At 48.7% G+C, this 27,868-nt stretch overlaps 1 protein-coding gene across 1 annotated transcript in view; it reads right to left on the minus strand.

Moving 5' to 3' along the window:
* LOC119964218 (interleukin-12 receptor subunit beta-2-like) overlaps positions 1 to 27,868 on the minus strand; it is a 194,251-nt gene that overhangs the window by 38,230 nt on the left and 128,153 nt on the right. Inside the window, exons 13-14 of the mRNA XM_038793502.1 lie at positions 26,936 to 27,037; positions 20,005 to 20,160 (exon numbers count right to left, since the gene is read on the minus strand). Coding sequence (XP_038649430.1) covers positions 20,005 to 20,160; positions 26,936 to 27,037 — 258 coding nt within the window. The remainder of the gene's footprint in view (positions 1 to 20,004; positions 20,161 to 26,935; positions 27,038 to 27,868) is intronic.

The raw sequence follows: 27,868 nt of genomic DNA on the forward strand, positions 1-27,868 counted from the left end.
GGTCCTGTGTGCGTAAATTGGACTAGGTCCCTTACCGGCGGGACCTGGCGGCGCGGGCGGGCTCCAGGGTCCAGGGTCCTGGGGGGGGGGGGGGGGGGAGTGGGGCGATCTGGCCCCGGGGGGTGCCCCACGGTGGCCTAGCTCACGATCGGGGCCCACCAATCTGCGGGCGCGCCTGTGCCATGGGGCCACTCTTTTCCTACGCGCCAGCCGTGTAAGCCTACGCGATGGCCAGCGCGAAGGTGAACACCCCGCACATGCGCGGGGATGACGTCAGCAGCCACTGACACTCCCGCTCATGCGCAGACCCCTGCCAGCCGGCGGAGTCCCTTTGGCCGCGGCTGGCGCAGCGCCAAAGGCCTTCCACGCCGGCCGGCGGGGTGCAAACCACTCCAGCGTCGGCCTAGCCCCTGAAGGTGTGGAGGATTCGTACAATAGGAATTGTATGATAATTCTATGAACTGGAACACATCGGCATCACACACATCAACCACCAAGTTCAATAACTGCTCAATGTATCACACCCTGATGCTCACCCATCAGCAATCTCTAACAATCAGACGTTCTGCTTCACAACTCACAAACTTGCTAATGCTGCAGCCTTACATTTTGTAGTTCCCACACCTTCAGCTTTCGGAGCTGAGTGACACCATGATATATCCGCTCTGCATATTTCTGGCTAAAGTATGGCATGCCCTTGCTAGTGCCTTCCATGCACGGTGCTCCATGTGGGCCATGCCAGAAGTGGTTAGACATGGATCAACAGCCATTTTCAGGTCTGCAGGCTGATATAGCATCGACACAGTGACCAATTTTACAGCCTGGATGTTTTGAATTTAAAAACTGGTTTTGCAGCTTTATTACCTTTTGGTGTTGGTGGGTTATACTCACTGATGAAGACTCTGCTCACTATCATGGAACTTTCTCCCCCCACCTTGCAGATAGTTGATACGAATCAAACTTCAGCACCTCAGCAGCTGCTGAAGATCTTTGCTGGGCTTCTCCTTTGCCTCAAACAACTGTTATCCTAGTACGGAGCAGGAATGTCCCCGCTCCCAATTACATAACTGCATCTTCATCCCACCTGAATTGCATTGAGAAGCCTCATAATTATGCTGCCTTGTTGACCTTTCTAGAAGTTTGGTTAGGGTTCAGATGGAGTATTGTGCACAATTCTGGAAGGATGTCCAGGCCTTTGAGAGAGTGCAGAAAGAAATTTGTTAGAATGGTACCAGTGTGGCAGTCACTACTGATGTATATACTGTATATATGGGTTTTACGGTAAGGCCCCTGTACTACAGGTACGGGGGTAGATCACTGCCTGCTGGCTCCGCCCAATAGGCGGAGTATAAATATGTATGCTCCCCATACAGCAGCCATTTCGTCATCTGCTGTAGGAGGCCACACATCTCTGTGTAATAAAGCCTCGATTACATTCTACTCTCGTCTCGTCGTAATTGATAGTGCATCAGCCAGGCTGCGGAACTTCATTTATATGGACAGACTGGGAGAAGCTGGGCTTTTACTCCCTAAGACGTAGAATGTGTGGCCCAAGGGCCAGATGCAGCTTTTGAAGGTTGTTTTCAAAATGATGGTCAAACAGGCAATAGGAAGAATCTGCATGGAGCCAAGGATTAGGGAGCCGAGGGTTGGGGAGGGTTGGGGAGCTCAGGAAGGGGGGCCCAGGGAGTGGAGGTGCCGGGCATGGGGTCCAGGGAGTGGAGGGCCAGGCATTCAGCGCGGTGCCCTGGTGGCTGGATTGAGACAAAGGTATGCCAGATCAGAGCATGAGGCAGCAGGAGCAATGCCCACTGGTGTCTGAGTGAGTGAATGGGGAAGTGTGTGGGAGAATGCGAGGGTGGAGGGATAGAGTTCAAGGGCGATAGAGAGTGAGAAGGGTGAGAGAGAATGTGAGGGAGAGAGTATGAGGGTGAGAGGAACTGTGAGGGGAGATAGTGTGAGGGTGAGAAAGCATGAGAAGGGAGACAGTATGTGAGGGGGTGAGATAGAGTGTGAGGGGGAGAGAGTGTGAGGGGGAGAGAGTGTGAGGGGGAGAGAGTGTGAGGGGGAGAGTGTGAGGGGAGAGAGTGTGAGGGGGAGAGAGTGTGAGGGGGAGAGAGTGTGAGGGGGTGCGATAGAGTGTGAGGGGTTGAGAGTGTGAGGCGGTGAGAGAGAGTTTGTGAGGAGGCTGCGGAACTTCAGGTTGAGTGTGTGAGGGAGAGAATGTGTGAGGGGGAGAGAGTGTGAGGGGGGAGAGAGTGTGAGGGGGAGAGAGTGTGTGGGGGAGAGTGTGTGAGGGGGGAGAGTGTGAGGGGAGAGAGTGTGAGGGGGAGAGAGTGTGTGGGGAGAGAGAGTGTGGGGGAGAGAGAGTGGTGGGGGAGAGTGTGTGAGGGGGAGAGTGTGAGGGGAGAGTGTGTGAGGGGGAGAGAGTGTGAGGGGGAGAGAGTGTGTGGGGGAGAGTGTGTGAGGGGGAGAGTGTGAGGGGAGAGAGTGTGTGAGGGGGAGAAAGTGTGGGAGGGGGGAGAGAGTGTGTGAGGGGGAGAGAGTGTGTGTGGGGGAGAGAGAGTGTGGGGGAGAGAGTGTGAGGTGGAGAGTGTGTGAGGGGGAGAGTGTGTGAGGGGGAGAGTGTGTGAGGGGGAGAGTGTGTGAGGGGGAGAGTGTGTGAGGGGGAGAGAGTGTGAGGGGGAGAGAGGTGAGGGGGAGAGAAAGTGTGAGGGGAGAGAGTGTGTGGGGGAGAGTGTGTGAGGGGGAGAGTGTGAGGGGAGAGAGTGTGAGGGGGGAGAGAGTGTGTGAGGGGAGAGAGAGTGTGTGAGGGGGAGAGAGTGTGGGGGGGAGAGAGTGTGAGGGGGAGAGAGAGTGTGAGGGGGAGAGTGTGTGAGGGGGAGAGTGTGTGAGGGGGGGAGAGTGTGTGAGGGGGAGAGAGAGTGTGAGGGGAGAGAGAGTGTGAGGGGGAGAGAGAGAGTGTGAAGGGGAGAGTGTGTGAGGGGGCCAGAGAGTGTGAGGGGGAGAGAGTGTGAGGGGGAGAGAGAGTGTGTGAGGGGCAGAGTGTGTGAGGGGGAGAGAGAGTGTGAGGGGGAGAGAGAGTGTGAGGGGGAGAGAGTGTGAGGGGGAGAGGTGTGAGGGGGTGAGAGTGTGAGGGGGAGAGAGTGTGAGGGGGAGAGAGAGTGTGAGGGGGAGAGAGAGTGTGAGGGGGAGATGGTGAGGGGAGAGAGAGTGGGGGGGAGAGGTGTGAGGGAGAGAGTGTGAGGGGAGAGAGAGTGTGTGAGGGGGAGAGTGTATGAGGGGGAGAGAGAGTGTGAGGGGGAGAGTGTGTGAGGGGGAGAGAGAGTGTGAGGGGGAGAGTGTGTGAGGGGGAGAGTGTGTGAGGGGGAGAGAGAGTGTGAGGGGGAGAGAGTGTGAGGCGGTGAGAGAGAGTTTGTGAGGAGGCTGCGGAACTTCAGGGTGAGTGTGTGAGGGGGAGAATGTGTGAGGGGGAGAGAGTGTGAGGGGGAGAGAGTGTGTGGGGGAGAGTGTGTGAGGGGGAGAGTGTGAGGGGGAGAGGTGTGGGGGGGGGAGAGTGTGTGAGGGGGAGAGAGAGTGTGTGAGGGGGAGAGAGTGTGTGGGGGAGAGTGTGTGAGGGGGAGAGTGTGGGGTAGAGAGTGTGTGAGGGGGAGAGAGTGTGTGAGGGGGAGAGAGAGTGTGTGAGGGGGAGAGAGTGTGTGGGGGAGAGTGTGTGAGGGGGAGAGTGTGAGGTAGAGAATGTGTGAGGGGGAGAGAGTGTGAGGGGGAGAGAGTGTGGAGGGGGAAGAGGTGTGTGAGGGGGAGAGTGTGAGGGGGAGAGAGTGTGTGAGGGGGAGAGAGTGTGTGAGGGGGAGAGAGAGTGTGAGGGGGGAGAGTGTGAGGGGGAGAGAGTGTGAGGGGAGAGAGAGTGTGTGGGGGAGAGTGTGTGAGGGGGAGAGAGTGTGAGGGTGAGAGAGTGTGGAGGGGGAGAGAGAGTGTGTGAGGGGGAGAGAGAGTGTGAGGGGGAAAGAGTGTGTGGGGGAGAGTGTGTGAGGGGGAGAGTGTGAGGGGAGAGAGTGTGTGAGGGGGAGAGAGTGTGAGGGGGAGAGAGTGTGTGAGGGGGAGAGAGAGTGTGTGAGGGGGAGAGAGTGTGGGGGAGAGGGAGGAGAGGTGAGGGGGAGAGTGGGTGAGGGGGGGAGTGTGAGGGGGGAGAGTGTGAGGGGGGAGAGAGTGTGAGGGGGAGATGTGTGGGGGGAGAGAGTTGAGGGGAGGAGTGTGAGGGGGAGGAGAGTGTGTGAGGGGGAGAGAGTGTGTGAGGGGGAGAGAGTGTGAGGGGGAGAGAGAGTGTGAGGGGGAGAGTGTGGAGGGGGAGAGAGGTGTGAGGGGGAGAGAGGTGGGGAGGGGGGGAGAGTGTGTGAGGGGGAGAGAGAGGGAGCGGGGAGGAGAGTGTGAGGGGGAGAGAGAGTGTGTGGGGGAGAGTGTGTGAGGGGGAGAGAGAGTGTGAGGGGAGAGAGAGTGTGAGGGGGAGAGTGTGTGAGGGGGAGAGGTGTGAGGGGGGAGAGTGGGAGGGAAGAGAGTGTGTGAGGGGGAGGAGAGAGAGTGTGAGGGGGAGAGAGTGTGTGAGGGGGGAGAGTGTGTGAGGGGGAGAGCGGTGTGGGGGAGAGGGAGAGTGTAGGGGGAGAGTGTGAGGGGAGAGGGAGTGTGTGAGGAGGAGAGTGTGTGAGGGGGGGAGAGAGAGTGTGAGGGGGGAGAGTGTGTGAGGGGGAGAGAGAGTGTGGGGGGAGAGTGGAGGGGGAGAGGTGTGAGGGGAGAGGAGAGAGTGTGAGAGGGGGAGAGAGAGTGTGAGGGGGAGAGAGTGTGAGGGGGGAGAGTGTGTGAGGGGGAGAGAATGTGTGAGGGGAGAGTGTGAGGGGGAGAGTGTGAGGGGAGAGAGGGTGTGTGAGGGGGAGAGTGTGTGAGGGGGAGAGAGAGTGTGAGGGGGAGAGTGTGAGGGGGAGAGAGAGTGTGAGGGGGAGAGTGTGAGGGGGAGAGAGAGTGGGGGGGAGATTGTGTGAGGGGAGAGAGTGTGAGGGGGAGAGAGTGTGAGGGGGGAGAGAGTGTGAGGGGGAAAGAGAGTGTGTGAGGGGGAGAGTGTGTGAGGGGGAGAGAGAGTGTGAAGGGGAGAGTGTGTGGGGGGAGGAGAGAGTGTGAGGGGGGAGAGGAGTGTGTGAGGGAGAGAGTGTGAGGGGGAGAGAGGTGTGTGAGGGGGAGAGTGTGTGAGGGGGAGAGAGAGTGTGAGGGGGGAGAGAGTGTGTGAGGGGGAGAGAGAGTGTGAGGGGGAGAGAGTGTGGAGGGGGAGAGTGTGAGGGGGGAGAGAGTGGGGGGGAGAGAGAGTGTGTGAGTGGGAGAGTGTGAGGGGGAGATAGAGTGTGTGAGGGAGAGAGTGTGTGAGGGGGGAGAGAGTGTGTGAGGGGGAGAGAGAGTGTGGGGGGGAGAGAGAGTGTGAGGGGGAGAGTGTGTGAGGGGAGAGAGTGTGAGGGGGAGAGAGTGTGAGGGGGGGAGAGAGTGTGAAGGGGGGAGAGTGTGTGAGGGGGACAGAGAGTGTGGGGGGAGGGAGAGAGTGTGAGGGGGAGAGAGAGTGTGTGAGGGGCAGAGTGTGTGAGGGGGAGAGAGAGTGTGAGGGGGAGAGAGAGTGTGGGGGGGAGAGTGTGGAGGGGGAGGGAGAGTGTGGAGGGGGGTGAGAGTGGGAGGGGGAGAGAGTGTGTGAGGGGGAGAGAGAGTGTGAGGGGGAGAGAGAGTGTGAGGGGGAGAGTGTGAGGGGAGAGGTGGGGGAGAGAGAGTGTGAGGGGGAGAGTGTGAGGGGGGAGAGTGTGAGGGGAGAGAGAGTGTGTGAGGAGGAGAGTGTGTGAGGGGGAGAGAGAGTGTGAGGGGGAGAGTGGTGAGGGGGAGAGAGTGTGAGGGGGAGAGTGTGTGAGGGGGGAGAGAGTGTGAGGGGGAGAGGAGAGTGGAGGGGGAGAGAGAGAGTGTGAGGGGGATAGAGTGTGAGGGGAGAGTGTGTGAGGGGGAGAGAATGTGTGAGGGAGAGTGTGAGGGGGAGAGGTGAGGGGAGAGAGGGTGTGTGGGGGGAGAGTGTGTGGGGGGAGAGAGAGGGTGAGGGGGAGAGTGTGTGAGGGGGAGAGAGAGTGTGAGGGGGGAGAGTGTGAGGGGGGAGAGAGAGTGTGAGGGGGAGATTGTGGAGGGGGAGAGTGTGAGGGGGAGAGAGTGTGAGGGGAGAGAGAGTGTGAGGGGGAAAGAGAGTGTGTGAGGGGGAGAGTGTGTGAGGGGGAGAGAGAGTGTGAAGGGGAGAGTGTGTGAGGGGGAGAGAGAGTGTGAAGGGGAGAGAGAGTGTGTGAGGGGGAGAGAGTGTGAGGGGGAGAGAGAGTGTGTGAGGGGGAGAGTGTGTGAGGGGGAGAGAGAGTGTGAGGGGGAGAGAGAGTGTGTGAGGGGGAGAGAGAGTGTGAGGGGGAGAGAGTGTGTGAGGGGAGAGTGTGTGAGGGGGAGAGAGTGTGAGGGGGAGAGAGAGTGTGTGAGGGGGAGAGTGTGAGGGGGAGATAGAGTGTGTGAGGGGAGAGTGTGTGAGGGGGAGAGTGTGTGAGGGAGAGAGAGTGTGAGGGGGAGAGTGTGTGAGGGGAGAGAGTGTGTGAGGGGGAGAGAGTGTGAGGGGGAGAGAGTGTGAGGGAGAGAGCGTGTGGGGGAGAGAGTGTGTGAGGGGGAGAGAGTGTGTGAGAGGGAGAGAGTGTGAGGGGGAGAGAGTGTGAGGGGGAGAGAGTGTCTGGGGGAGAGTGTGTGTGTGAGGGGAGAGAGAGTGTGTGAGGGGAGAGAGTTTGAGGGGGAGAGTGTCTGGGGGAGAGAGTGAGGGGAGAGAGTGTGAGGGGGAGAGTGTGAGGGGAGAGAGTGTGAGGGGAGAGAGTGTGAGGGGAACAAGTGTGTGTGAGGGGAAAGAGTGTGAGGGGAGAGAGTGTGAGGGGAACAAGTGTGTGAGGGGAAAGAGTGTGAGAGGGGGTAGAGAGTGTGTGTATGAGGGGGAGAATGTGTGAGGGGGAGAATGTGTGAGGGGAGAGAGTGTGAGGGGGAGAGAGTGTGAGGGGGTTGAAAGTGTGTGAGGGGGAGAATGTGTGAGGGGGAGAGAGTGTGAGCGGGAGAGAGTGTGAGGGAGAGTGTGCGAAGGGAGTGAGTGAGTATTATGGGGAGAGTGTTGGTGATGGGGGAGATTTTGTGAGGGGGGAGAGTGTGTTGGGTGGGAGAGTGTTTTGGGGTGAGAGAGTTTGGGGGTAGGGAATAGAGTTGTTTATTATTTTTTAAATTCATTTTGTGGATGTGGGGGTCGCTGGTTAGGTCAGTATTCATTGCCCATCTCTAGTTGCCCTTCAGAAGGTGGTGCTGAGTTGCCTTCTTGAACTGCTGCAGTGCTTGAGGTGTAGGTACACCCACTATGCTGTTAGGGAGGAGTTCCAGGATGTTGACCCAGCGACAGTGAAGGAACGGCGATGTGTTTCCAAGTCAGGGTGGTGAGTGAGTGTGTGAAGGGCGTGAGTGTTATGGGGTGAGAGAGTGTGAGGGTGTGGGGGTGGTGTGATTGTGGAAGATTTCGGCGAAACATTTCAAAGTGTCATTTTGGGCGTGATTGGTGGGGTTTTCCGACGGCCTCGCCGGCGAGATCACAGCTCATATCTAACGGAACTTAGTGCCGGAAATGAGCCCCAAGAGCTTCTCGCCATTACTGGCTGTCTCGCCGTCTAATTCACTGGACTCTCATTGTAGCGTCTTGCTGCTAACAAGAGCTGCTTTTAAACGCTCCCTCGCCACTCATCCCCAGTCAACACACAAGCGTGGCAGCGCGCAGACCTGCTCCTCGCGTTTGGGATGCCGACTTGGCCAGGCCTCTGGACGCAGCCGAAGTGAGACAGGACATCCTGTTACCCCGAGGAGGTCGGAGGACCAGCAGCAGGGTCACCAATATCACCGGGGAGGCCGTGGCAGCTGCTCTCAGTTTGGGCAGCATGACAAGGAAGACTGACATCCAATGTAGGAAAAAGACCAACAACCTCCACCGAGCTGCAAGGGTAAGTTACCACCTCAATCGTGGCATCAGTTCTGCCTGCAAATCCCCAACCATCCCCCACAAATCACCTAGCACCCTCCCCACATCCCATCTTCGTACTTGTTCCTCATAGCCCCCGGCACCCAGAACAACCCCTTCATGGCCAGTTGCCATGCCCATGCATGGCACCTGTCATAGACCACCAGATCCATCAAGCACACAGCTCACAAATGCCCTCTCTTTGCCCCACAGAACAGGTTGGCCCATAATAGGCATGAAAGGGCCAAGAGGGGCAGCAGAGTGCCAAAGACCAGAGTCCTCACCCCCTATGAGGAACATGCCCTGAAGATTAGGGGTTGTCCGAAGAGAGAGCAGTGAGGTTGGCATGTGCTGCAGAGGTGAGGATCTGCTGCCTCTTCACCCTGATGATCTGTCTCAAGTGAGTTGCTCATGTCAGACAAAATAATCCTCCCCTCTCACTGACCACATGTACATTGTCTCGCATCTGATGGGGCTGGGCCTCCAGTGCCATCCCCAACCCTGCCACCCAAGAGAACACTTTGGAGGAGAGTTCCGATGTGGCCACTATTGAAGCATCACAGCTATCATCCACACCTTCCCCCAACGCAGAGACACGCTCCTCAGTGGGAGACAGCAGTGGACAGAATTCTGGGGCACAATCTGGTGAGCACCACACAGTTGCTGAGTCACATCAGGTGGAGGCAGGAACATCCCAGGGAGTCAGCAGTCGGAGGTCTGCTGGGTCCCAGGGCCTCAGCTCCGTCTCAGTCATATGGCGAGTCTCTGGACAAGGTTATCATGCAGCTGATACAGATGCTAGGATATGGCCGTGAGCTTCAGGAGGGGATGTCAGTGACTCTCCGGCGGGTGCATAGCCAATTGGAGGAGTCCCAAAGGCTACTGCTGCAGGAGCTGATGCTGGCATTAGCTGGCACCAAGGCTAACACTGCTACGGCAGCGACTGCAGTGGATAGCCTGCAACACGAGGTCAGCATCATGAGTGCTGGTGTCTAAGGCATGGCTCAGTCTGTGAAGCCGTGGCTGAGGGCCTCGGCATCATGTCCCAGTTGCTGAGAAACATGTCCCAGATGCAGCTGGACATTGCCCAGGCCCTCCAGAGCATCGCCGGATAACAGAGGAGAATCGCTGAGGGCATTGACGCCATGGTGCAGACAGTGAGGATAGCCAGGACCGATGGAGCTGGATAATGCAGAGGCCTCTGGATCTCAGTCCAGGTGGCTCCCCATCCTTTGGAATCCCCCAGAGCCCCATCAGGGAGGAGAAAGCCCTGGAGGCCAACCCGGGGCTTACCACCAAGGAGACAATGGCGGTCTTCAGTTCTTCTGAATCTCCCCTTTCTGACACCAGTGCATCTCAAGGGCAGCGGGCAGAACAGGCGGCACAGTGATACCTGTCACACTGGTAAGTTGACCGGGGCCAAATGCTCCCAGACCCTCCAGAGGACATCGCCAACGGCATCAGAGGCCACAGGGCACGGAAAGCATCAGGCTGCCTCCATCTCTGATGTGTATCCATGTAAGATAATGAAGATTGAGGATCACTGAGTGGGCAAGGGGGGCACTATGTGTAGCCAGGGGCAACGCCTCATCATAAGAGAAGCAGGTAAGATGAGGGCCTCCTTGGTCCTCCACAATTTGAATTAAAGCGACATATAAACCATAAAAACGAGTGTTTGCACTCTTTGTACTGCCGCTCAAGAATTCACAAAACGGCTAACCCTAATGAGTAAAAAGCTTTTAAGAAGCAAGATGTGAATTCAATTCATGAGCAAAACTAACAAGGAATAATAGTAAAAATGCTGGACACACCTAGCAGTCAGGCTTCATCTATGGAGCAAGGTACACAATTATGATTTTTTATTCTGGGGTTGGGACCCTAATGTCAGATTAATTTCCAGATATCAACTCAGCGTTGGACTGTTCCTCATGCCCGAAGTAATTTTTACTGAGCATGCCAGTTAGTACCCAGGGAGCTCAACATCCAACTAAGGGTTCCCGAGACTGCAAGACAAATAGGGGGTTCTCTATCAGCCAAACCTCAGTAACCCCAGGACCAGAGATGGGCAGATTCACAATTTCCCACCACCCTTCCATTACAGCCATTGGGCAACATTTAAGTTGCTGACCAGTGTAAGAGGTGGGAGCTACCAATGTAATGGGGATAACAAAAGAGCGTTTCAAGATGGAGGTGCCTACTGAAGAGATTTCAAACATTTGGAACAATAAAAGGTCACATCTGTGAGGTTGTTACCATAGAGGGACAATCCCACCACTGGACAGTCAGCAATCATGGCTGTGACCCAGTGGCTATAGAAGATGTTGGCTAGTCTGCTAGATGGAATGCTTCCCTGCCACTTGCCCTGGCCTGCCACCAGGTGGCCATCTCCATCACTTGGCCATGCTTTGGCCTAAGTCAACTTCTGCTGACTGACCTTGATAGGCACTTTATTGGTGTAACTGGCTACCCATCACAAGTGGACAGGTACCCGTTACTCCAAACCCTTCCAGGAATAAAAATGGCTCAGAGGTGAGATCATGTTGGGAGACCAGTGAATCGGTAGGTGGTAAGGAATTGTGGACTTGTCTGTCTCAGGTCCTACCTAGCCTGGCATTTGACAATTTGGTTGAATGTTTTAGGTCAATGATCTTGCATCTGAACAAGGGAGGAAGGATGGATCATGTGGAAATATCTGAGGTTGTTGAATTTCATTGTTGAAAATGCTAAATTAGTGCATAATCATTTTCGGCAAGATCAGATAAGAACGTTTAGATTAGCAGAACTTTGTAATGAATAAATGGATCATAATCGGAGAAAACCTTCCAATTGGTGAGTAGCCAAGCTCCATCTCTGATGAATATTCACGGATTCAGTAACATGAGAGGAGACGGCTAAAAGGAAAAGAAAAGGAAAGAAAACTTTTCTTCTGACTAAACCGCTGCTATTATGAGATTCTCAATTCATGCACTTGTGTGATGGAAGTGCCTAAGTTTCTAATAAATGAACTATCTCCTCCCTTGCTTTCATTTGCAGCCTGAGATACATCTCATCTGGAATTAGCAATCCACTTTCAAGGATGATAAACTTTTTCATATTTCCTCTCATTCTGTTCATACCATTCAACATTTCACACTCCTCAGGTGGGATTCACCGCGCCTCCACGCCAAAATCGCGATCAGCGGAGAATGGCCGTTGAAGCCAAAATCCAATGCGGCGCAGGTAGGGGGCCATTGACAGAGGTCCCTGCGGCGATTCTGCGAGGACAACTGGCTGAGTTCCCGACGGCGTGGTTCTAACCACATTTTGTCTGTCGGGAATGTCCGACAGCGGCTGCGGACCCAGTCCGCGGACGCCCTGGTGGGTGGGCGGGGGGATTCTTCACTGGGGGGGTGATCCTTCACCAGGGGGGGGGTCTCACAGATGGCCAGGCAAGCGATCAGATGGCACCGATCCACGGGCCCGCGCGATCTCGGGGGGATCTACATTCCTGGTGCTGCTCCGCGAGCTGAGTCCACCATGTCACATGGGGCAGCCGTGACCGGAAGTGCAGGGCTCCGTATCTGCAGCCACAGCTGCGAGAAGCACTCCAGAGCCCTGCTAGCTCCCTACAAATTGGAGAATCACTCTGGATTTTCTTAAGGAATTTGACGCATTTTGACGCTGGTGTGGGGACATAGCCCCATTATTGGAGAATCCCGACCCCCTTCTGTGGCTACAACGTCTGCATGATCCCCTGCTATTGTGAATGCGGATGCAAAATACTCATTGAAGTGCAAGATGAGCCATGCTGTCCAAGGTGACCAAGGCATGGACCTAAATAGTCAAGGCTATTTGACATTTTGGAAGGACACAAAATAAGAAAGAGGGTGGGGTAGCTTTATTGATCAAGAATGGCATTGGTACAATAGTGGGAAATGGAAGTAGTTCAAGTGTAGAATCAGTTTGTGTAGAGATAGATAATAGCAAAAATAAGAGGTCACTTCTGCTTGTAGTTCACAGGCTCCAAACAATAACTACAATGGGACAGACTAACAGGAAGTTAAATGGGGCCTGTAAGAAGGGTACTGCAATAATCATGGTTGATTGTAAATCTTCATATAGATTAGATGAATCTGATTAGCAAAGGTAGCTTGGAAGATGAGTTCATAGAGTGCCAACCAGGAAGCAAACTATTTTGGACTTGGTAATGTACAATGACACAGGATTAATTATCCATCTCATGGTAAAGGAGCATCTAGGCAACAGTGATCATAACTTTGTGGAATTTCACATTCAATTTGAGGGTGATAAGTCTGTATCTAAGACTATTATCTTAAACTTAAACAAGGGCAATTAAAAGGTGAGAGGATGGAGTTATAGAATCGAATAGAATCCCTGCAGTGCAGAAAGAGGCCATTCAGCCCATCGAGTCTGCACCAGTGCCTGGAAAGAGCCCCCTACTTAAGCCTACACCTCCGCCCTATTACCGTAACCCAATAATCCCACCTAACCGTTTTAGATACTGAGGGGCAATTTAGCACAGCCAATCCACCTAACCTGCACATCTTTAGATTGTGGGAGGAAACTGGAGCACCCGGAGAAAACCCACGCAGACACGGGGAGAAAGTGCAAACTCCACACAGTCACCCAAGGCCGGTATTGAACCTAAGTTCTTGTACCAGCCTCCCCGGACAGGCACCGGAATGTGGCGACTAGGGGCTTTTCACAGTAACTTCATTGAAGCCTACTCGTGACAATAAGCGATTTTCATTTCAATTTTTCATTTCGAGTTCCAGGAGCTGCGAGGCAGCAGTGCTAACCTCTGTGCCACCGTGCTGCTGAAGCAAACTTGGAAAATAAGTTAAAATGTAGGAAAGTCAGGGCAGCACGGTGGCCTAGTGGTTAGCACAACCGCCTCACGGCGCTGAGGTCCCAGGTTCGATCCCGGCTCTGGGTCACTGTCCGTGTGGAGTTTGCACATTCTCCCCGTGTCTGCGTGGGTTTCGCCCCCACAACCCAAAAATGTGCAGGGTAGGTGGATTGGCCACGCTAAATTGCCCCTTAATTGGAAAAAATAATTGGGTAATCTAAATTTATTTTAAAAAAATGTAGGAAAGTAGAGAATCAGTGGCAGACATTTCAGGAGTTTTCCATAACTCTCAGTAAAGAAATATCCCATTGAGAAAGAAAGACTCTATGGGGAGGATGGACTACATCAGCAAAGAATGACAAGATAGGGTGAAAAATTAGAGTATGAGAAAGCAACAGAAATACTAACAAGAGTTTTTACAACTATTTAAAAAAGAAGAGTAATTAAAGTGAGTGTTGGTCCCTTGGAGGGTGAGATTGGATGATTAATAATGGGAAACAAGATTTTATTTTGTTCAGGGGGTGGGGGTGGTGCTGACTGGACCAGCATTTATTGCCCATCCCTAAATGCCCCTGAACTGAATAGAAATGGCAGAAAGGTTGAACAGGTATGTTGTTCATAGTAGGGGGGACACAAAAAGCATATCAAGAATCAAGAGGTAAAAGGGAGGGAGGAATTTAAAACAATCACGAGGGAAAAGGTACTGAGAAAACTATTAGATTGAAAGTTCCAACAAATTCCCTAGAAACCGGAGGGCTGGGTTTTAAAAGAAGTGGCGGCAGAGATAGTGGATGCATTGTTTGTGATCTTTCAAATTTCCTAGGTTCTGGAAAGGTCCCAAGGGATTGGAAATACACTAATGTAACACCTCTATTCATGGAAGGAGGGAAACAGGAAACTATAAGCCAGTTCGCCTAACATCTGTCAGAATCCATTATTAAAGATGTAAGAGCAGGACTTTTAGAAAATAATAAAGCAATCAGCCAGAGTCAACAGAGTTTTGTGAAATTTTGACTAATTTATTAGAGGTCTTTGAGGAAGAAAAGGTCAATCTAGATCTGGTGTACTTAGATTTCCAAAAGGTATTCAACAAAGTGCCACATCAAAGGCTGTTGCACAAAAGAGCTCCTGGTATAGTGGGTAACATGTTTAGTATGGATAGAGGATTTGTTAGCTAACAGGAAGCATTAAAGAGTTAATTTTTAGGTTGGAAAGTTGATAAGAGTAGAATACCACAGGGACCAGCACGGGGACCTCAGCTATTTCGAATCCACCAATGGCTTAGAAGAAGGGAACTAATCAATGGAAGCTTGATTTGCTGGCATCACAAAGACAGGAAAGTATCCTGTCAAGACGAAAAAGGGCTAAATGTGGGAAATTCCCAACTCTTCAAAGCAAACTGAGAAGAAAGTGTTTTGAATCTTCGGATCTTCATTCCAGAGGGTGGGGCTTGGGGGTGGTGCTAACAAGTGTTGGACCCCAGAAAGAGTTCAGTGGCAGCCATATGGGCTGCTGGTTAAAAGGCCCAAATTAGTGCTCTGGCACTTCATTTTAGTCTTCGCAATAATGATAGACAAAAAATAGGCCTCCAGCACTCACCCCCTACAGACTCCCCATGCCTATTGATGCCAACTCATGCAACCTCATGTCCATCCATTGATATCCCAATGGCTCCTCATATCCTCCATGCCAACTGATAACCCCATCCACATGGCCCTTCATACCCCCATGCCAACCTATGCCATAATTATCCCCATCATCCTTTACAGCCCCCATTGCCAACTCAATCCAACCTATGCCCCTCACATCTCATGGTCCTTTAGAGCTCAATGCCAACTTAGTGTCAACTCATACCAACCCTTTGCCCTTACACCCTCCATGCCAACTCACCCATTATGCACCATGGCAGGAACCATGGTGCAATGAAATAAAGTTCTAAGGATGGGATTTTCCACAAACCCGCTGCGTATCTTGCGGCGGCAGATATGGCCCACCATTGACTTGTAGCTAGATTTTCTGGTCCTGCCATTGTCAACGAGGCTTCCTGTTGAATGCACACCGCGTCGGCGGAAACCCATGGTGGGCACTGCCATGACGGGACCAGAAAGTCCTGGCGGCATGAATGACCAGAAAATTCCAGCTTAAGTGGCTATTGCAGGCCTCATTGTGTTTAAAAGACCCTCTCATTGATAATATTTAAACTCCTTCAAGTACTTAATCCCTAACAGCAAGCACCCTGTTTTCAACTGCAGGCTAAATTTCCCCTCATTTACAGAGCAGTGGGATTTAAATGACTTGACAGTTCCACACAGCGCATCCACATTTAATGCACATTCATATCTACTTTTAACAATTCCAAAGGGATAGCTGACTTCTCCCAAAGATCAAGTGGCCTCTCCAAAAGGATACTTTACCTGTCCAAATAATAGCTTTATATCTTTTCCCCCAAATGTTAAAAGCCCACAAATCATGTTTTGGAAATCACAGCAATGAAAATGGGATTGTTTGAAGGCGGTTACACTTTTACATGTGCAGCTGACCCCGCGAATCAGAAATGTACAAAGTGCAACCATCCCCCCCCCCCCCCCCCCCCCCCCAGAAATAGTTGGTGTCAGGTTCAGGGACAGGACTTCCTGAATTGGAGCTCTGGCACTATTTTCGCAAAATCTCGGAGCCCTTTTGGCTTCACGGCGTTTCAGATCATGGTCATAGAGTCTGCAGAAGAGCTTAGATAGGTTAAGTGAGTGGCCAGAAAATTGGCAGTTGGAGTATAATGTGGGAAAATGGCAACTTGACGCTTTGGCATGAAGAATAGAAAGCAGATATCATTTGAATAGGGAGAGACTGCAGAGCTCTGAAGTATAGAGAGATTTGGGTATGTGAATCACAAAAGGTTGGTAAGCAGGTGCAGGAAGTGATTAGGAAGGCAAATGGAATGTTGACATTTATTGAAAGTGAAATAGAGTCTAAAAGTAGGAAAATGCTGCAAATGGACAGGACCTTGGCAAGACCACATCTGGTTTAGCTCCCTCGGCTAAATCACTGGCTTTTAAAGCAGACCAAGCAGGCCAGCAGCACGGTTCGATTCCCGTACCAGCCTCCCCGGACAGGCGCTGGAATGTGGTGACTAGGGGCTTTTCACAGTAACTTCATTGAAGCCTACTCGTGACAATAAGCGATTTTCATTTCATTTCATCTTCATTTCCTTACTAAGAAAGGATATAATTGTATTCAAAGCAGTTTAAAGAAGGTTCACTCGATTGGTTCTTGGGATGAAGGGGTTATATTATGAGGAAAGGTTGAGTAGAAAGGGCCCGAATTTATTGGGTTTTAGCAGAATGAGAGCCGATTGTGTTGAACCATATACAATCCCCAGTAGGTGGGGTTACGGAGATAGGGTAGGGGAGTGGGTCTAGGTAGGGTGCTCTTTCAGAGGGTCTGTGCAGACTCAATGTGCCGAATGGCCTCCTTCTGCACTGTAGGAATTCTAAGAATTCTTTGGATCTTGAGGAGACTTGCCAGGGTGGACGCTGAGGGGATGTTTTCCCTTGTGGAAGAGTCTAGAGTCATGGGGCAGTGGGATTTAAGTGACTTGACAGTTCCACACAGCTTATCCACATTTAACGCACATTCATATCTACTTTTAACAATCCCAAAGGGATAGCTGACTTCTCCCAAAGAGCAAGTGGCCTCCCCAAAAGGGTACTTTACCTGTTTAAATGTTAGGGGTGTCCCATTTAAGACTGAGATTATGAAAAATGTTTTCTCTCAGATGGTTGTATGTCTGTGGGATTCTGTTCCCCAGAGAGCAGGAAAGGCTGGGTCATTAAATATATTCAAGGCTGAATTAGATAGATTTTTGATCAACCAGGGAATAAAGGGTCATGGGGGGCAGGCAGGAAAGTGAAGTTGAGGCTTCAATCAGATCGCCACTGATCTTATCAAATGGCAGAACAGTCTCGAGGGTCCAAGTACTCCTGCTCTTAGTTCTTGTGATTTTAATGCTGTGTTTATTAACCCTTCAAATAATTAAACAAAAATTGATATCTTAATATTCTGGGAACACAGCAAGTCAAAGGAGAAATATTAGGTCATTGTTTCTGAAGTGTACCCTTCCTCAAATAAAAACTGAAAGATAAACAAAGACTTTTTTTGGGTGGAAGAGAAAATGGTGGAGAAGGAAAGAAATACAATGGATGCTCCAAATAGAGAGAGAAAGTTTTCTTAATATTTATTTGTGTGATGACATCATCTCTGGCAAGGCCAGCATTTATTGTCCATGCCTAACCATTTTTGAGAAGACTGTAGTGTGTCACCAGTGGTAGATGGCTGCTGTCTATTTGGTGTAGGTGTACCCATTGTGCTGTTAGGAAAGGAATTTCAGGAATTTGACCCAGCACTCGTAAAGGAAGAAGATATTTTCAATCAGGTTGGTATTTGGCTTGGAGGGAAGCATTAAGTGGTGGTGTTCTCATAAACCTGTTGCCTTTAATCTTCTGTGGTGGAGGCTCACGTGTTTGAAAGATGCTATCAAAGGAGCCTTGGCAAGTTGCTGTAGTGCATCTAGTAAATGGTATACGCTGAAGCCATGGTGCGGAGTTGATGGAGGGAGTGAATTCTGAAGGTGGTGGATGGGGTGCCAATGAAATGGGTTGCTTTGTCCATGGTGGTTTTGAGCTACACTCATCCAAGAAAGTGGAGAATATTCCATCATGTTCCTGACTTGTGTCTTGTAGATGGTGGACAGATTTTAGGGAGTCAGGTCAGTTACTCACCACAGAATTCTTTGCCTCTGATCTGCTCTTGTAGCCACAGTACTGATGTGACTGGCACAATAAATTTCTCATACATACTGATTAATAGAATATTGATAATGGGGGATGCATTGGTGGTAATGTTGTTGAATGTCAATGGGATGTTGTTGGAATCTCTCCTCTTGGAAATGATTATTTCCCAGAACTTGTGTGGCATAAATGTTATTTTTGGGCTGAAATGAACTGCAAACTCCATAAATAATAGATAATATAAAAGATTATCTCAATGACGTATTGAAATGACAAAGGACGAACATAAAATTCTGGAAATTATGGGAAATCCTTAAATTGGAATATGTCAAGAAAATGGGCAGATTGCAACTAAAAATACTGAAAAACTAAATGAAGTGTAAAATCTAAACAGAAAAGAATACGTCGCCTGACTGTCACCTGCACCCATGTGAGAGGTGCATTTTGCTGTTTTTAATCAGGGAGATGTTTTTGCTGTGAGTTGCTACATTTGGTTGCAGCTCACAATGTAATCTTACATCTGCGTGTTACATCCTCTGTTTTGTAAACCTGGGCCAAGACAGGTTTGGTTGAGGTACAAACACAGGATTTGGTCCCTGCTACAACCACCACAAAGGTTTTGACCACCTGCTAGAAACCTAGCTCTATTTTATGTTGCTCTCCCCTTTGATGCCATTAGCATGGTTAACACAAGGTGGAAAGTACAGAATGCAACGTCTACAAACAAAAATTGAAGGTCATTATTGCACTGACAGAATGTGCTGCTGGAGTTTGCAGAGAATAAAGTTACACATAAAGAACAAAATCTGAGTCATCGTAAGCATCAGCTTACAAGTGAAAAAAGAGAAAATCTAAATTCCTACTAGTAGTGCTTCCTGCACGCTCAGAGAAACTGTTTCCTATTGTCATATTGTTTCCTCTTGTGCACACGTCTCAGAATTTGTAAGAAAAGAACAGTCTTGCTGACAGCTAGCAGAACCAGGCTGAAACAGAATTCTATTATTTCCTTCCTTCCTGTTCAGCTCTCGTATGCTAGAAAACAATTTAATTTTAGATCTTGCCTGGTGCACCATCAGCTGTGTAAACAAACTGTTTACTTCTACTAATTTTCTCCCTTTTCCTGAAGATATCAACTCGGGTTTAGCCAATGGTTGAGTTCCAGCACCACTCCCAATTGATCGTTTTGCACAAAGCTAAACAATGAGGGTAATTTTGATGTTGGCTAAAAGTGTAAAACATGCAGTATTCATTCCACACCCACCATATATCTCGTCCAATCTGAATTTCTACTGTTGAAATTCTGCTCACGGTCGCACAAAAACGTTGCCACCTGTTGCTGGTTTATCTGCTTCCCACTTTCACACCCTTGCAATTATCTCTGCCAATCACTTCCTCTTCCCCCTCGCTTTTGAGATGCCTGTAAGCACTACGTCAATGCTGGAAGCTTGCGAGCAAGGTCTGGTGCTCAAAGTAGCTGAGGTCTCTCTCTGGCCAAGCACATTGGACTGGCGATGCAAAGAAGTGAAAATTGACCCCACTGTTTGGCAGGAGTTACTAGAGAGTGGGAATCTTGCCTGATATTTTATTATCTTCCTAGCCTTAGGATGCCGAGTTTAGTTGTGGAGTTTTTGCTGCCATTTACTTACACCCCCACTACTTACGTAATTCTTCACAAACAGGAAATAAGAACTAAACCAACTTCACTCCGAGCAGAAAATGTACCTGGTTCTTGTTTTTTTTTGTTTCTGCAGGGTGATCAAAATTAACATCTCTAAACATGGGCCGTAACTCTCTGGCCATTGTGATCGATTTTTTCCGCCGCAGTGCACCCCTACCCACAGGTTTCCAGGCGGCATGGGGTGGCATCAATGGAAAATCCCATTGACAAGCGGTGGGAGTGTAGAATTGTATTGCCAGTGAACGGTGCGCTGCCGGGAATCACACGGCTGGGGAACCGGAGAATTCTGCCACATGCATCACTAATTGATTTGAATTATGATCGTCAGTGTTTCGTAGCCTTGTTGTAAAGGAAAATTAATAAAACAAACGTAACTAGGGCAGCACGGTGGCTCAGTGGTTAGCACTGCTGCCTCACGGCACCGGGGTCCCAGGTTCGATCCCGGCCCTGGGTCACTGCCCGTGTGGAGTTTGCACATTCTCCCTGTGTCTGCGTGGGGTTTCACCCCCACAACCCAAAGATGTGCAGGCTAGGTAGATTGGCCACGCTAAATTGCCCCTTAATTGGAAAAAAACAATTGCGTACTCTAAATTTATAAAAAAAAAACGTAACTTACGTGGAACAAGGTAAGACCCATCAGCACCTTTTTTCAGGTATATAGTGTAGTTGGTGATAAATCCTTGCTGTTTTTCAAATGGAATTTCTCCCCATTTTAGTTGTACTTGTTGTCCAGCATATTTAACCACAGAAACATTTGGTCCCATTGTGGGTTCTGCAAACAGAAATGTTGTAAACAAATGTCAGGGTTGCAATCACCTGTGGTGCAGGCATAATTGTACTAACAATGCAGAGGGGTGCTTCAGTAGGATTTCGATGACAAACCTTTCTGTTCCCTAGAATAGACTCTCTGCATGGGAAATATGCCTGGATAATCAAACCCGCAAGCCTGTTAGTCAGAAAGTGTGAGCTGGAAACTTATTTTTGGTTGATTGAAATATCCCACGAAAAAGGACTTTCCTATTCTTAATGTCCTTCCCATCCACAATACTGAGGGCACTAAACTGTGGCCTTCCATGACATGTCCTTTCTACCTCTTCATTGAAAAATCTGTCTTCCTTCGCATGTTGACCAGAGAATGTACCTGGTTCTTGTTTTTAGTGTTTATAGTGTTGGCGTAGGCTTTTCTTGCTTGACAAATGATGAGACAGAAGTAGCTTACTCTCCTTCTTCCCTGCTTTGGCAAGATCTGCTTTGGCTCACTGTCTAGAGGTTCTTGGCATATAAGGCTCCATCCCTTCTTTTTTGTCCAGGTTGTACATGTTAAACATCAGCTCCCAGTATTTACAGGGAGGCAGGAAGAGAGAAGGTGAGCTTGTTTGCTGGAAAAAAAACCTGGGAAGGTTGGAGATTACAGAGGTGCTACTGCATTTAACTGCAGGACACTGTTTTTTTTTTACTATGTTTTCCAATCAAATGGCAGCACATTGATAGGTTGGCTGGTTGTTGGGCGGGAAATCCTGTCAGGGAAGGCCGCACCTTAGTTGCCTCAGTAAGTGGGAAACTTTGTGGATGGTTAGGAGGATCGGGGGTGGACCAGTCTTCAGGAGAGGTGGGAAACCTGGAGAGATTATGGGATTGGACAGCAGGTTGTGAGATGGGCAATCAATAGGGAAGAGATACCAAGAGCGGAGGTTGGCCACTGACTGCAAAAGATTTGTTTCAGGGGCTAGAAGAGACTCTCCTGTTCCACCTAGCGCACAGGCAGTGCTATAAAAAGCACTGCTGTTTCCACTCCAATTTAGTTTCTGAGATTCCTTAGCTTGAGGAGACCTGTGCAGTAGAAATAAAATTCAAATTGCTGCCAAACTATCAGAACCAGAGCTCCATTTTATTATTAAATTATGGACCCACTTTTCCAAAGGCCCAGCACAATTTAGACAGAATGAGGCAGTCAGTGGGTTAGGGTCAAGGGGTTGGGAGGGGGTCAGGTTTCACAGGTTTGCTGATTAACTCTTGCCTGTCCATTATTGGGAGGGGAAGGGGTTCCAACTACACACGTCACAATCTGTCATCATTTATGGTCACGGTTTGGTATCTGTTTAATATAACAGGTTCAGGAGTAGGTAATTTAGCTCTCAAATCTATTCTGCTAGTCAATGAAATCATGGCTGATCTATGACTAAACTCAGTCCCATATCTCCGAATATTTTTGGACAGCAAAAATCCATCAAACTCAAATTTAAAATTGATCTAGCTTCAATTGCCTTTTGATGAAAAGAGTTTCAAACTTTACCAACCTTTGTGCACAGAAATGTCTTCTAACTTCACTTCTGAAAGGTGTGGCTCTATTTTTTCCAGACTAGACCTTTTAGTCCTAGTGTACCAATCAGTGGAAGTAGTTTCTGTGGTGAACGTATTGTACTAACCATTCACCACTGTATTACACTGTATCAAGCTGTTGCACATGTGGGCTCCACCTATGGACCATTGTACAACATTACACAGAATGTATCATGTCGGTGCCCTTGTGGGCTCTGTCCCTGGCTCCTCCCATTGAGGGGAGGTATAAAGAGCAGTAGCCCTGTAGGCGGCTCTCAGTAGCAGAGAAGTCGCAGGCAGGCACTGTTCTAGTCGATTAGAGTTCACTTCAACTCTGTCTCGCATGAATTGATGGTCCATCAGTTTCTCTCTATCCACCTCATCTATTCACCTTAATAACCTGAAGTCTTCAATCAAATCTCCCCTTAAGCTTCTAAATTCCAGGTAATACAACCCTAGTTTGTGTTATCGTGCCTTACAAGTTAAGCCTCGGAGGCCAGGTATTATTCTGATAAATTTATGCTGCACTCCTACCAAGGTCAATACATCCTTCCTAAAATGTGGGGATGGAATCCCTGTCCTGGAGACTAAGTGCTCACTACTGGTCTCCACTGGTGTTAGGAGAAGCGCCCAGGTGCAATTTGCTCTCCTCTTCCATGCTAATTTATGCATGGAGGGGAGCTTGCTGGATTCAGTCAGGATCCCAGTATTGGACTGCCATTTTGAACGGGCAGCCTGATACCGAGAGCAGGCAGCAGCCCACCCTTCCCCCCATAATGAAAATCCTGCCCCACACTGTGCTGACAAGCAGGGCATCCTCCTGCCCCACAGCGCACATACATAAGGGGGACCCAAACCCTCCCCCACTGACCCTCCTCAGTACCCCTGTTAAAAACCCCCATCAGACACCCTCTTATCAGAGACCCCCCCCCCCAACAGACATTTCCCATCAGCGATCCCCATCAGATCCCCCATCAGGCCCTCCCATCAGTGACCACCCAACAGGGACCACGCAACAGGGACCACGCAACAGGGACCACCCAAAAGAGACTCCCCATCAGAGGCCCTCCCCATCATGCCCTCCCCATCAGGCCCTCCCCATCAGACACTCCCCATCAGACCCCATCAGACACTCCCCATCAGACACTCCCCATCAGACCCTCCCCATCAGGCCCTCCCCATCAGACATCCCTGCCTGAAAGCTGACGAGCAGTCCAGGCAGTAGAGTGAAAACTCATTGTATTTTCACTTACCCTTCCCTAACATCTGCTGCCTCAGACAAAAGCATTTAAAGCAGCAGCTGTTACAAGTTTCAAAAGCCAAGTAACCTTCAAAGGACTTCAAATCCCTTGACAGCCTTTGAAATGCATATCTTCCATCAATTTTACACAGCAATCCATGGCATTAGCCAGTGGTTGACAGTTTATTATCCAGAAACAGATGCTTGGTGGGTTGTTGATTTATCTTTCCCTTTTGAATGCACATCAAGTACCCTGCTGTGATGCTAGGCTTCCATTAAGTCCATGATTTTGATGCAATCATTCACAATAAGCTCAGGAATGGCTAAGGCCTTGTTTGACTTTCTGGAGGGAGTTGCAGAGAGGCACGGTGAGGACAGAATTCACAGATTCTGCAGTGGGAGAGGTGAGTTGGACAGGAAGAACATTAGCAAGATCAGCCCCAGTGGAGGTACTGGATGGGACGGTTGATGAAAAAATGGGATGGGCAGTTAGGTTTGCTGCTCATAATTAACCAAGAGCCCGATGAGCCCTTTGGAGGATGTTCTTAGAGGCCCAGAGGGAAACTATAGACTTATCGAAGAGAGAGTAAAGCCTGGACAACAGCAAGAGAGCTAGAAAGCTGAGGAGTACTGAAAGATTGGCGCTGGAATTTTGTAGCAGAGTTCCAGATAGGAGAGAAGTAAATGGAGGTTTGATGATAGAAGACAGAGGTCTAGGAGGTGTAAAGATTGAATCAAATTGAAAAGGACGATACTGATCTTCACAGATACTGGGAGGGCAAATCGTTCCCTGGTTTGAGGCTCCAGGTCTTGGTGAACACACCTATATCACCACATCTTGAGTGCAGCCTCCTGAGTTCTAACTCATAGCTCATCCCTCATAGGAGTGGTGCTCCTGAAAAACACTCATGCGATTGGACAACTTAAAGAGAACCCTCCTCTTCCCTCCTAGCAGAGGTTACTCTTTCTGCCTCCCTTTCTTCCAGTCCCACTTGGACGGCATTGCAGCTATTGCTCCATACTCAAGGCTCTGTAATTTTCTCAATCTTTCTGTGGTCAACAGAAATCTTTACACTCCTCTAGCAACTCACCACAGTGTTTCCACCAATCTGGCCCGAGTACAAGTAAGTTGAAAACACTTTGGCTGCAAATGGTAGAGTTGCCTTTTAAATAGACCCAGAAGAATGCCCATATTTTTTTCTAATGCTTGTTGCTTCAGGAGTGAATAAGGAAGGCATTCCCTGAGCATTTGTTGGTCAATTTTACTATTTATGTGTTGCATCAGCTCATCGTCATCACACCCTCACAGCCTCGTTTGGCTCAAGTAAAATAAATAGATAATCTTTATTGTCACAAGTAGGCTTACATTAACACTGCAATGAAGTTACTGTGAAAAGCCCCTGGTCGCCACATTCCAGCACCTGTTCGGGTTCACAGAGGGAGAATTCAGAATGTCCAAATTACCTAACAGCATGTCTTTCATGACTTGTGGGTGGAAACCAGAGCACCCAGTGGAAACCCACACAGATACAGGGAGAACGTGCAGACTGCACAGACAGTGTCCCAAGCCAGAAATCGAACCCGGGACCCTGGCACTGTGAAACTATAGTGCTAACCACTATGCTACCGTGCTGCCCACCTGTAGGGGATGCACCTCTGCGTGTCTTTCTAGTCGCCTGACACTGTGCGACCCAAACGAGAAATAGCATCAGCATCTACGACACCACAGACATGGATGTGATGCTACACACTTACCTCCAGCTTTCTTAAAATGCAGAGAGACATGCACAATTTTACAATCGAAAGGACTGATTTGCGAACTGAGAGAACTTTGGAAGATTAAGTTAGAGGAGCTGCCAAGTTCTCACCTACTCCCTTTAACCAAGGACATGGAACTATAAATACTGTGCAAAATGAAAAAGAGGATTGCTTGTGAAGATTGAAAGAAAGTGAATCAAGCAGTAAACAAAGTCTTGTTTGCAAAAAAAAATTAGGAGTCTAAAAACTCATGTAAGTTGAACTTTTAAACCTAATTGTCACATCCAGTTGGTTTTGTTATGGATTAAACCAATGCAATGTGTTTAAATGTGACAAGGGAAATACCTGTACAGCGTGTGATAAGTTTGCTGTTGAAATGTTTGCTATGTTAAAATGTGTTGTATTTTTAAGTGTTTTTTAAAAATCTTTACTTAACGCTGGACCCTTGCACTTTGGGAAAAGCTTGAATGTTCTTTTTGTGATATGTCCCTTTAATTCCAAAGTAAAATCAGGAAGTATTTTGAAAAGGACATAGTCGGACTGCCTAACAAACATTTTAGTCCCAAGAAATACCCACGTTATGGGATGAAACCTGAAAAGCAAAATGTTAATAGAAAGCTAATTGGATATCGAAATCCAACTGGTTTGAACAGATACAGTTCAAACAGATTTTGGTGAAGAAGCAGGGAGAAGGCTCTGAGAATAGAGCAGGGACTGTGTTACTGTATAATTGTTAAAAAGCACAGAAATTTGAAGAGAAGGAGTGCAGGGATTGTGGATTGGACAGGATCATTGCTGCTGTGTTAGATTTGCCAGATCCAACCATCACATTAAAAGTGGGTGGAAAAGGAATCCCTGGGGATTCGCTGTTGTTAAGACTGTTGTGAACCTAGCTGACAGATTCTGCAGGGGATGCTGTTTTGATTTTCACTGTATTCAAGAACCTCAGATAGATTAAAGCTGCCGATGAAAGCGACTCAAGGGCCAAATCCATTGAGTGACAAGAGAGAGTATTTTACATACCAGAGGTGGAGTTGGAAAGACTGTGAGATCGCATGTAGTGACACATGTATGCGGGGAATTGTGTGAGTGTTTGTAATTATGTGAGGCGTATCATTTTTGTGTCAACTATTTCAAGGGACATGTATCTTTGCATTCATTTGTCTATTAATTACTCTATGAATTATGTTGAATTTAGTTGGTTTGTTACAGTAACTTTCAAACTTTGTCCAATGGTTTTCTTTCTCTGGTGTTGTGGGGATTCCTTTCTTTTAAACCTTACTGGTCTCTATGGGGCTTGTAACAAATGACAAAATATATTCCTCATTTTCGGTGGCAGCATTACTGCTGTTTTCAAGGGGGCCCACCTTGCTTCTCAGCAGCCTCTTTTGTTTTATAATTATGTTAAGAACAATTGTGCCGATTTCAATATCCAAAGCAAGTATCTTTTCATACTGCCTTCTTTTTGTAGCTCTTACTATCTGCTTTGTTGTTCTTTGCATCATTGCCATTTGCCAGGATCTGAGCTGTTAACCCACAAACTTTCTTTCTTTCTCAATATCCTAACTTGTTTGACAGCCATTGCAGAGCCCCTGAATAGATTGATTTCAAACATGTATATTTGTTCAATTCACCAAACTAAGTTTACCAGAGATTATGCAGATGCACTTATTTGCTTGCAACCAGTGTCCTGAGCTGAAGTCCAGATTCTAACGCTATGAGGGAGAGAGATATTCCACATTGTGATATGCATCTCCAAAAAAAGAGAAGGGCAGTGTCAACGGGAGTTCTAAAGAGGTCCATGCCCGGTCTTGCTGTTCCAACTGAAGGGTGGGTGGCAGCACGGTCCTGGGAAAGCAGTGAAATGGGGAAATGGAGGACAATTTGTTCAATGGTTTACTAGGTAAATGCATTGTTGGTTTGTCATTGAGGCAGATTTGACATTTGAGCCCTAATTTGTGCTGATTTAACGGATCTCATCCAGGGTCCTGCTGAGAAAGGAAAACAGATCTCCAGGGATTCCTGATGTGATCACGATTCGGTGACTTCTATGGTGGAAAATGAAGATATGGGACCGTTGGTTAGGGTTAAAATTGGGCTCATTGATACATAAAGGATCACCTCTTGAACAAGCTGATGCAGTTTAACCAATGTTCACAGAACACCATCAAGAAAGAAAAGAGATGATATTTGAACTGGATTTGCTTGAAAAATCATACAAAATACTTACTTCCTTCTACTGAATATCCCTGCGCTGAGCAAGATCTTCCTCGTCCCTTTTGGTACATTGCAGTGACAGAAATATTGTAACGTTTTCTTGGTATAATGCTTCCTAGATGAGATGATAGAAATAATTTGTCTCAGTAAAATAATTTGCTTTATTGTGACAGAAAACACAAAAATATGTGAACTAATCATTGTGTAAAAATCCATTCCAACAAGAGACTGTACAATCTATCGCATTGAGATCTTTAACTCAGATAGTTAATGCAGCACAATATTTTTCTCTGATTCACAAAATTGTTGAAAAATGCACATATATCAATTTTTAGGTTTGCTCTGTGCAGATATCATTCCCTTGATTTCAATAGCTTATGGGTTGGTTGTCTTGCACTGAGGATTTAATGCTATCCCTTCATATTGATTTTGATAATACACATATTTATACAAATCTACTGGAATACATAAATTGAAACTTTATTAACTACTTTTGGACTATAGCGGGAAAATGCTTCCAATCCTGCTTGTAATGTGATATTGAAGTAATGTGAAAGTCGCCATAGTCCCCAAGGACCATAGGCTGCTTTCCCCTTTGACAGAGAGCTGACTGGTGGTGATTTAACCTGAAGGTCACCACACCTCAGGCAAGGGACAAGGTTGTGAAGGCAGGGCCTTCATGGTAACCTCAGTGGGTACAGGAATTGAACCCATGCTGCTTGCATTGCTCTGCCATCCAGCCAACCGATCAGTTGGTAGATGGCTGGTTCGTGATGCATAGCAATGTAAACAGCATGGGATCAATTCCTATACCAGCTGAGGTTATTCATGAAGGCTCCATCATCTCAACCTTGCCCCTCGCCAGAGGTGTGGTGACCCTCAGGTTAAATCACCACCAGTCTCAAACGGGCTTTGTGAAGGGCAGGCAGCTCGCGAGTAATTTAAG

The sequence above is a fragment of the Scyliorhinus canicula genome, chromosome 4 (genome assembly GCF_902713615.1).
Source record: "Scyliorhinus canicula chromosome 4, sScyCan1.1, whole genome shotgun sequence".
NCBI lineage: Eukaryota > Metazoa > Chordata > Chondrichthyes > Carcharhiniformes > Scyliorhinidae > Scyliorhinus > Scyliorhinus canicula.